The sequence below is a fragment of the Haliotis rufescens genome, unplaced genomic scaffold (assembly GCF_023055435.1).
Source record: "Haliotis rufescens isolate VD_foot unplaced genomic scaffold, xgHalRufe1.0.p SCAF_5, whole genome shotgun sequence".
Classification (NCBI taxonomy): Eukaryota; Metazoa; Mollusca; class Gastropoda; order Lepetellida; family Haliotidae; genus Haliotis; species Haliotis rufescens.
In genome coordinates this window covers 58,208,830-58,219,963 of record NW_025964223.1, presented here as the reverse complement: position 1 = coordinate 58,219,963, position 11,134 = coordinate 58,208,830, and the positions used below count along the sequence as shown (strand labels likewise).

General features: G+C 43.2%; 1 protein-coding gene across 1 annotated transcript; it reads left to right on the top strand.

Annotated features, from left to right (window-relative positions):
- Nucleotides 1–391: 391 nt before the first annotated feature.
- On the top strand, nucleotides 392–10,460 carry LOC124140296. Its single transcript, XM_046507804.2, has 5 exons — nucleotides 392–532; nucleotides 1,191–1,387; nucleotides 2,621–3,010; nucleotides 3,449–5,226; nucleotides 7,732–10,460. Exons 1-5 carry the CDS (start codon nucleotides 447–449, stop codon nucleotides 7,879–7,881), a joined length of 2,601 nt encoding a protein of 866 aa, XP_046363760.2. The 5' UTR covers nucleotides 392–446; the 3' UTR covers nucleotides 7,882–10,460.
- The last annotated feature ends 674 nt before the right edge of the window (nucleotides 10,461–11,134 follow it).

Genomic DNA, 11,134 nt, shown 5'->3' with positions numbered 1-11,134 from the left:
AATGACCGCCTCCGTGGTATGAAGAGCACCATCATTATGAACTATGAAAATATTTATATAAGCCTTTACTTCCCGATGTTAGTACTTATTTTCATTTTTGCGATTTCATTGTCTTTGTTTCTTGTTTTACCATAATAGAAAGAAATGCATAGATCTATTTATCAATTTAAACGATTCAGGAATAATTTTATATCACTTTAAAGAAAGTCTGTCTGCCACAAACGTTGACTTGCGTTAAGTCTTTCGTCACAACTCAATTTTCCGTAACCAAGATGAGCACAAGAAGGAATGGCCCGAGTTGGTCACGCACAATGCTTGACGCCACATTGAAGTGTACTGTGGTTCTCTGACGTCATAATGATGACGTCACACAAGAGGTGTGGTTTTCCGGAAGCGGATGTCGTTATTTTTAGAGAAAAATAGAAGATGTCTGATATAGATGAGAGATGGGAAGGATACTATTGTTCTTAGTACTCGGTGCTTTTATCTTTCAGCAGATCTCAACATGTACAGATGGTTGGTGTACATATAAGTAAGTCGTGACTATCTTGGTTGCAGGAAGACGTGTGTGAGATGCAATTAAATTCATGTTTACGGACTCGTAAGAACTTTGGCCCTCTCTTTATCTTGTCACTGAAGTAGGCCCCTATGTGCACAATCAAATTCTTTGCAATGCTAAAAACATACATATTATAATAAATGTGCAGGCAATGTAGATCAAGATGTACAACATTTATGGGGAAAGTGATTATTATTAATATTGATGCGTTGCAGTTTACGGATCCTTTCTACATCATTCTATTTGAGAATCCTCTCGCCTATACACTGGTCGTTTAAGATTTAGATCCGAGATTCAAATAGCTGCCACGGAGCTCATGTGCATCAATTTATTACAATAACGCCAATAACGAAAACTGCAATGTACCCTTTTTAGGAAATGATATTCGCTTCATTGTAGTAACAAAACTCTTGGACAATGAAGTTTTCGTTATTGGCGTTATTGTAATAAATTGATGCACGTGAGCTCCGTGGCAGCGATTTGGATCTCGGATCTAAATCTTAAAAGACCAGTGTATAGGCTGGAGGATTCTCAAATAGAGGGTACACATGCATAACACCGGACACCTCCATGCCATATGTTTTGGAGCAGTACAATTAAGTTACTCCCACGCATTATGCTTTCTTATTAGGGGCATGGGTGAAGACGATGGGGCTTCTTTCCTTGAGAAGATCTGGGATTATGTGATCTCATTTATAACCTGGTTCGACAAAGATGGATATGACCTGTTTGACATGTGCCCTGAATACCCCGAGCCGGACTGGGATCTGTTTGAGCCGGAGGAAAAACGCTGCCGAAAACTGTCGGAGATTATGAACCCATATGATGGTGAGCAGCGTTTACTTTCAATAATGCTATCTTAAATAACAACTTGTAAAAATGGTGTTCAATATTAATCAAACCAGTGTACTGGGTACACACTTGTATCCTTATCTGGGGTTATCTGCTCTCCCTGTGCAAGGGTTTCACGGTTAACCATTTCGCTCTTTAAACACGTTTTAGGGCCAACTGCAGCATTTGGTTCACCTCCTTCGGCTTTTTCCGTAATCTTTTTCACGTTTCCACGTTTTTTAATACTGTTTGAACACATGCAAGTCCTAGCGGGCTTAAAGAATGTTTGGTACATTTACGCCATACCGGATACCTGTCGGCCATATCTGTTTGATGCGTCTAATACAGGGACACGCGACAGCGTGGCTATTTGAACACCAGGGATATAAGGCTGCAAATAAGCTGAAAAAATGACCCCGCATGCATTTGTATGGTTTAATATGATTAAAAAAGGAAATTGAACATCAAAGCAATTCATAACATCGAACATCAGACATCAACATCGAAAAACTAGAAGTTCCATAATCGCGTGTGGCAGCCCTACATCGGGACCACATTTCAACATGTAACTTGTTTTATTAACGTTGGAGACTGGAAGTGCACATTTTCTTACGAAAACTTTTATTCCCCCCCCCCTTTTTTTGTTGTTGTTGTTGTTGTAAATTTAGCAAGACGCCTAAAAATGGCAGCTGAAAAACTAAGAAACTTTTACTAAGGAAGAAGTTCGCGCACACCCCTTACCAAAATGGCGGATGGTATCCGTGGGTATCTGGATAAACGGCGATCCAGCCGAGTTTGTGTATCTATAATCTTTATATTTATAAAAAAAAAAAGGAAGTAATAAAGCATAATATGGTTTATCGCGGTTTATCAGGTTATCGACGCCCGAATGTTTTACATATACCTTTTCAGCATCAGATAAGTGTTCCGCTTCTCTCAAACGCAATAAACTAATCTCCCATTACTTATATTGTCCATGATACAATTGTTCCATCGCCGAGGATCCGATTATCAACTTACATCGCCCATTCTGTACCGGGGGCGGTGGGGTACCCTTGTGGTTTCACTCGTCACGCAGAAGACCCGGGTTCGATTCCCCACATGGGTACAATGTGTGAAGCCTATTTCTGGTGTCCCCCGCCGTGATATTGCTGGGATATTGCTAAAAGCGGCGTAAAACCTCACTCACTCATTCTGTACCAAATTTGTAACCTCTTCATGGTCTCACAGACTACTGGACAAGCACGCATGGAAGCCTTCACGCCTGCCTGCCTGACCTGACCCCCTTCAAGAACGTATTGCAGCATCTTTCGAACCGGGGCAGCTTTGAGAGCATGTTCTCCTCTCTCCCCGACCTGTCCTTCTGGAGAAGTGTTCAGCATTACCTGTCAGATCTAGCAATTTGGGACAGCATCAGTGTCCACCTGCCTGACTTTGACCTGGCTGCCCCGAATGTTGCCCTGGACACCCTTAGCAGGGCAGAGAGCTGGAGCAGTGGCATGTCGTACCTCTCCACCTGGGCCTTATTCAACCCCACTTCCGTGTATCTGCTGTCGGCTGTCGTCTGCCTCGTCCTACTTTCCATTGTCAGCTGGCTCTGCTCCGATGATCCCACATCCGGTACGTATTGTTGAAGATAGCAGCTATGCCTGTTCCCGGGCCGTCACCAGCCATGTTACCATGAGTGAAAGGTCATAGTTACTTGACCTGGGTGCCGTTGTACAAAGCGATCTTTGCGCTAAGGTGATCGTAACTCCCATACCTTAACCTAGACTTACGACAGTCGTAGTGCTAAGGTTGTTTTGTACAACGGTACCCTTGCTGATTGATTGTGTGTCATGAACGCGGATAATTGCTAATGGTATCAACCACTGGTTTACCCACCTATGACTCGGTTGTTGCTCAGTCTAGCATAAAGCGACAATAATTTCCCCTTACTTCTAAATGAATTTTTTTTGAGCAAAATAGTTTGTCATCTTCTTAATATATTCAATAAATAATAATAATATACATTTACTTAAAAATATATATATAAACGAGCCTCTGTTTCCATTGCAGAGAAGAGAGTAACGTTTTCAAACATCTGTCCAAGTAAAGAGAGCTCTCAGGCACGATCCCGACGGCTAGCACATCTGAAGACGGATCACCCCTCCAAGAAAGACCGGCAGAGAAAGAAGAAGAAACAACGCCAGAGAGGTGCTTCCCGGTACCGTTCCTCCGACACAGACGACTACCCCAACGATGGTGTTGACCGCGCGGAGGAAGACCCGTGCAATTGTTACCCACGGTCGCGTGAGACTCACGATGATGCAGTAGATGTTGACGACATAGACGAAAATTCTCTCAGATATATTGCCGGGTTATCGTCAGAATATTCTCTCGATAATATCAAGAAGCAGGTTCAAGAAACTTTTCGACGTATCTCGGATGAGGACCATGATGCTAGCTGTTCGAAGAAGCCGAGATGTCCCAAGAAGAGCGATGGGAAGGGCCGAGAAGTTCAGACTGACCCAACCATTACTGTGTACGACATCAGATACAAGGACACCTTGCCGCAAGATGTCATGGACGTTCTGTTTTGTATTGACCCCTATTGTGAACACGATCATGAACGGTATGAGCTGAGAGGCTGTCAGATCCTGGTCAAGCATCCCTATCATCTTGAAATGGGTACTTACGATTCCTCCAAAAACAAATGTTATAAGACAAGCGCGTATCCATATGAGGACACGTCCAGGGAAGAGGCTGCCCGTAGTAGCGGTGCTCAAGAAGTAATAGTACCTGACGAAAATGCGTATTCGACAATAGATGTTTCCCCGACAGAGGTACATGTGTGGGGGAAAGATGATGAATTTGTGAAGAGATATCACGAATCGTTGTCAGGACATGACCTGATGCATGGTGCAGTGACGGGTAGCCAAGTGAGTATAAGCGACGAGTTTACAAACACTCTATCGAAACAGATTCGCGGCCCCGACGCGCTGGATACAGATATTTCCCAAGTGGAGTCCTTCTCTGACTGGCAGGCATCTGTGTTTCACGACTGCCCCTATTGTAAAGAGCAGTCGTCATCCAGCAACGGACATTCCAAAGTAGGCACTATAGGTTGTGCGGAGCAGAAAGTGACAAACAGTAATCATGTAAGTTCAGGAAGCACCAGAAATCAATCCCCCGTGCCCGGCTGTAGTGGGGTGTCTGGGCTTAACCCTCCAAGGATAAAACAGCAGTTGGTCGAACTTCTCGGGGATGCTCTTTTACAAGAAACTATTGGTCCACCGAGAGCCAACTCCAGTTTCCAAGAGGAGGGACACATTTTAGGATGTTCGGAGGAACCGACTGGACATGACTGGGACGGTGGTCAAAGGTCAGTCCGCGGTCGCACTACCAGGAACCGGTCGCAGACTTGCCAGGACCGAGATTCAGCACCGGCCTCCGATCGTCCACATACAAGACCGTCCGGCCAAGGAGGTTACCGTCACAGGCAGCCGCGCGTTTTCCAGTCACCCACTTCCGGGGATAATCCAAGGAACGGAGATGCGTTCCAAATGTATAATTTTAATGGACCTGAAATGATGTATCTGCCCGATATGGCGTTAGCGCGAGCCATAGAGAGAGCTGCTTTGTCCACGGCAATGCGGGAACCAGTTGGAGGAGACGCACAGGTCGGAGAGGTTGTCTCCCTTGATGACCTTACTTTCGACTTTGACACTGTCCCTACTTTGGATGAAAATGATTTCAACATCAGCGAGGAGTTGCAGAATTCATCCCTCACTGAATCACAGGCATCCGTGGACCTTGCAGAGCTGAACAGAAGCCTCGGCTTCTATGGTGACGTCGTAAGTTCAACTTCTCACGTCTACAGTGAAGTGAAGTGTGTGATAGGGCCATGGTTGTCGGAAGCATTGGCTGATCCAGAGGGGGGGGGGGGGGGGGGGGGGGGGGGGGGGGGGTGCCTCTAGGGATTTAGTTATTTTCCCTCCTTAGTTTGAACGAGTGTGGGCACAAGTAAGTGATCAGTACTGAAAACAGTGACGATTGGCTATTACTCCAGTTGTATACATCACGAATCTCGTGGTAAGGTACTCCTCGGCCCCTTGATGTCATTTTGGGCCGTATTGGGTTAAAAAGTGAATTTAATTTAAAGCTTGCTTATTGTTTCATATTCGCTGTGCAGAGTTGCGTCCCTTGGGCACGCCAGAAACCTATGATTGTGGGTTCGAATCCCGGTTCGCCCCAATTATGTTTCTAGGTTTGTCAGCACCATACCCGTGCTCGTGGGTTTCACCGAAGTGGTAAACGTCTGAGACCTGCATCACTTCGGGCTTTCCTCCCACATTAAGCTGACACGCCGTGATATAACTGGAATACTGTTAAAAGCGGCGTTAAATCCAACTCACTCACTCACTTATTGTTTCATTTACTTTTGCTTACTCTTGATTGTTTTTAAATACTGGAAAAGCTTACGAGTCCCATGACCAGTTCAGTGTTACGTCAGTGCGGATGTTCTGCTTAATACAACACTAGTACAGTTTCAGGCAGTCTCAAACCAGCCAAACACCCGAGAGGGTTTCAGTTAAATATTTCTATTTCTATATTTCCCTGCAATATCACGGCGGGGGACACCAGAAATGGGCTTCACACATTGTATCCATGTGGGACAAGGCTACCCCACCGCCCTGATTCATAAGAACATATGCGTGACATATCTCGTTATTTCAATATCTAGCTAGGTATCTTCCCGAGACCTCGTTATCTCGCGGAATATATAGAAATTAACGAGTGTTTATCTTTCTAAGCAAGGACACACACACACACACACACACACACAAACTTTGTGGCTGCCCCGGTATGGACACTCTGATTCGAATATGTTTGGGACAAAGAGAGATGGAGTGGAGTACCTTCAGGAGAAGTTTAGGTACTGATTCTAAAGGTACTCCACCATCTCTCTATGTCCCAAACATATCACAACTTCTCGTGTGGACGTAACCGTGAAGATCCGGGGTAGAATATAGGTCTTCAGCAACCCATGCTTGCCGTAAAGGGCGACAATGCTTGTCAAAAGAGGCGACTAACGGGATCGGGTGGTCAGGCTCGCTGACTTGGTTGATGCATGTCATCCTATCCCAATAGCGTGGATCGAGGCTCATGATATCAATCACTGGATTGTCTGGTCCAGACTCGATTATTTACAGACCGCCGTCATATAGCTGGAATATTGCTGAGTGCGGCGTTAAACAACAAACAAATCTCGTGTGAACGATCGCTGCCGTAGGTCACGTGTCTTAAAGACAAGCAATCAGTTTTTGTGAGAAATGTTAAGGAGATAAACATATTGTGTTTTCAATGTAGAGCGTCCTATGTTTATCACCATGCTACCATGACTAAATAAAATGCGAACTCTTTGAGGTAAGCAAACACATTGAGCGAAGCGGCATGGGTTGAGTCCGGTGTTTTGAGTGGGTGGTCTAAATGAATTACGGAATCACCGACAACAACCTTTAAACGAAATATGACGCTGTATAAAATATGCTCAAGCAGTTTGTTTAATACTTCACTCGAACATATGACAGGCATTGATAGCAAATAAGCACGGCAACTTGGTATACAGAAATGCTCCAAATTCCAAGCTCTCGGTTGTCCCCCAAACTTGAAATACATAGTCCTTTGACGAATAATCGTCACATGGCGCTGGCCTGTGGCAGAGGTACTATGCTGGTCGCATGGAACTCTGGGTATGAGAGTGGGGGTTTATTGTGATTTGACAACCTCTGACTGACCAATCAGAATATAGTCATTTCAAAATTTGTGGTAGAATATTTATTGACATAGCATGTTGAGATGATAGATCACCGAGAGGATCTTATGCACACTCGATGATCCCTGACGTCACAGGGCATTGTTTTGCCGGGGTATGTAGTAACACAATATCACAAATTACGTCATAGGGTACTATGTTTGAAAGGTTTGTGGTGATGTATTCTAAAGGTAGCCCCATTCCCAGAAGATAAATTGAATTATTCGAGAAACTATATCACCGATCGATAATTGATGTAGATGCGCTATTTTGCTTGTGACAGAAATGAAAAGACGATGTGACCAAGCATACGCTAGATCACAGGGGAGGTAATTTGAACAGCGTCATGACTTCAGCCCATTATGACGTAACTCTAAAAGTATACATTATTGCAGGAAAAAGTATAGTCGGCGCCTTTGATCGTTTAGCGAAGCGTCTCAGAAAATCTAGTTTATTTTATTTAACAAGCACATGCCTGTCTCAGGGAAAGATCATCATGAGCACCAGTACACACACACTGTAGACGACGATGTCTCTGTTTCAGTCGATGGTGGAGCTGGCGGCCTCTTGGATCGTACAGAATGTCTTCGACAGAGTTGGGAGGTATCTGTCGGGGGTCCCGGGCGAGAAGATCAAGGCCACATTGTTGGACATCTCCACTGAGATCGCGGAGACTCTGAACCTCATAGAGTAAACCCGGGACATGTATACAAATGACAGTCTTACAGTAACAGCATAACTATATGTATCAGTCTGCAGCATCAACATGACTACATGTGGCAGTCTACAGTAACAGCATAACTATATGTGGCAGTCTGCAGCATCAGCATGACTATATGTGGCAGTCTACAGTAACAGCATAACAATATGTATCAGTCTGCAGCATCAACATGATTACATGTGGCAGTCTACAGTAACAGCATAACTATATGTGGCAGTCTGCAGCATTAGCATGACTATATGTGGTAGTCTACAGTAACAGCATAACTATATGTGGCAGTCTACTGTAACAACGTAACTATATGTGGCAGTCTGCAGCAACAACATGACTATATATGGCAGTCTGCAGCATCAACATAACTGTATGTGACAGTCCGCAGCATCAACATGACTGTATGTGGCAGTCTACTGTAACAACGTAACTATATGTGGCAGTCTGCAGCAACAACATGACTATATATGGCAGTCTGCAGCAGCAACATAACTGTATGTGGCAGTCTGCAGCAACAACATGACTATATATGGCAGTCTGCAGCATCAACATAACTGTATGTGGCAGTCTGCAGCATCAACATAACTGTATGTGGCAGTCTGCAGCAACAACATGACTATATATGGCAGTCTGCAGCAGCAACATAACTGTATGTGGCAGTCTGCAGCAACAACATGACTATATATGGCAGTCTTCAGCATCAACATAACTGTATGTGGCAGTCTGCAGCATCAACATAACTGTATGTGGCAGTCTGCAGCATCAACATAACTGTATGTGGCAGTCTGCAGCATCAACATAACTGTATGTGGCAGTCTGCAGCATCAACATAACTGTATGTGGCAGTCTGCAGCAACAACATGACTATATATGGCAGTCTGCAGCATCAACATAACTGTATGTGGCAGTCTGCAGCATCAACATGACTATATGTGGCAGTCTACTGTAACAACCTAACAATTTGTGGAAGTCTGCAGCATCAACATAACTATATGTGGCAGTCTACTGTAACAACCTAACAATATGTAGAAGTCTGCAGCATCAACATAACTATATGTGGCAGTCTGCAGCATCAACATGACTACATATGGCAGTCTACAGTAACAGCATAACTATATGTGGCAGTCTACTGTAACAACCTAACAATATGTGGCAGTCTGCAGCATCAACATAACTATATGTGGCAGTCTGCAACATCAACATAACTGTATGTGGCAGTATGCAGCATCAACATAACTGTATGTGGCAGTCTGTAGCATCACAATATATAACTATATGTGGCAGTCTACTGTAACAACCTCACAATATGTGGCAGTCTGCAGCATCAACATAACTATATGTGGCAGTCTGCGGCATCAACATAACTGTATGTGGCAGTCTGCAGCATCACCATAACTGTATGTGACAGTCTGCAGCATCAACATAACTATATATGGCAGTCTGCAGCATCAACATAACAATATGTGGCAATCTGCAGCATCAACATATATAACTATATGTGGCAGTCTCCAGTAACAACGTTACTTTATAATTTTGTAATTTGAAGTTTACACGATATACGGCTTATTTCCATTGTACGAGAGATCGGTCAAATGACTGCGAAAGTGAAGTTCATTTTAGAATTGACATTCACTTTGTGCGAGTTCATTGGCGTATGAACCTTCATAGAGTGAGAACCAAACTGTATGAACGTCGGAGCTTGTACCTATTTAACACATCTTTCCAAACCCCTTTCAATGATCGGCCATTTGATCAATGATGACTAACACTTGTAAGCGCTATAGATTCATCAACAACTTCGGAAATCTCTTCGTAACCTTTATCGTGTCGGCTATTTTGACGTCTTGTACTTGATGTAATGTATTACTACGCGCCGCCACTGTGACTGATTTATTGAGGCATTTCTTAACAGACCTTTCTCATCTAATAATGATATTATTTGAACATATGTACTGTAAACAAACTACATAAGATGTCACTGTGAGAATACATACATGCCACCTCTCCCTTTCGGGAACTACATCATTCCGCGATACAGGTGGTGGTTGTATGGCTGTCAGTGAAAGCAAGAAGTCACACGTACTAAAAAGAATTGTGTATAGAGATCTAGATCCTTCGAGGATTAAAATAGTGACATAAAAATTATAAGAATTGACTTTCACTTTGTGTGAGTGAGGGCCAAACACTGTATGAACGTCGTCGCAAGCTCCGACCTTCATATAGTTTGGCCCTCACACTATGAAGGTTCATACGCCAATGAACTCACACAAAATGAACGCCAATTCTTCACTGTGGCAGTCTGTAGTTACAACATGACTATATCTGACAGTCTTCAGGAACAACATAACTGGCAGTGTGTGTGTGTGTGTGTGTGTATGTGTGTGTGTGTGTGTGTGTGTGTGTGTGTGTGATATATCATTGCCTTGTGATAGTGTTGATGATTGAAGGACTGAACGTGCGTGTATAGCATTGAGCTGCATTTGTACATAGTATTGACTGCCATTGTGTGACTACGTGTTGTACAGACATAAATGACATGTAAATAAATATCATATCGGTGATATTCGCTTTTATTGTTTTTACACAACCGTATGCTTTTTGTCACCTGACTGGCGATCTGTGCGACAACCGACACTCTGATTAACTGGGCTTTTCCCGTCACCTACAGTACACCTCGGACGACACTGGAGTAGTGACAGCATATGATTTACATGTGTCGTACCGCCAAACCATAACAACTGTTTCAAAAGCCTGTTTATCGTGTACCTAACAAGAAGTAGGTACATAGTTCCGTGTACTCATCGTATTCAACATTCTTTAAGGTCTTGATGTCACGTGACAGTCATGTGAATATCCTAGTTCAAAGATGGACTCCTCCCATTGCTGGCCGACATCTAAGGGCGCACCTTAAAGTCTACAATAACATATTTTCCAACTTTTCTTGAAATGGCACTGTTTTCAATGGACGATAATTGGATAAATTTGTACTGTGACAGGTTAACATACTATTTCTTAATGTATTATACTCTCAGAGGTGAATAAAATGGACAAATATTAACAAAAACGAAATTCATTTTCAAATTCATTATTACTACTTTTAATACAAAACCTTTCTTTTCTTGGTATTCTGTTACTTCCATGATGCTCACCAGTTTCAATAGGAATACAATAGGAAGATAATCTTAATGTATTATATGATCACACCTTATGTTAATGTTTATAGTTCACTATTTTA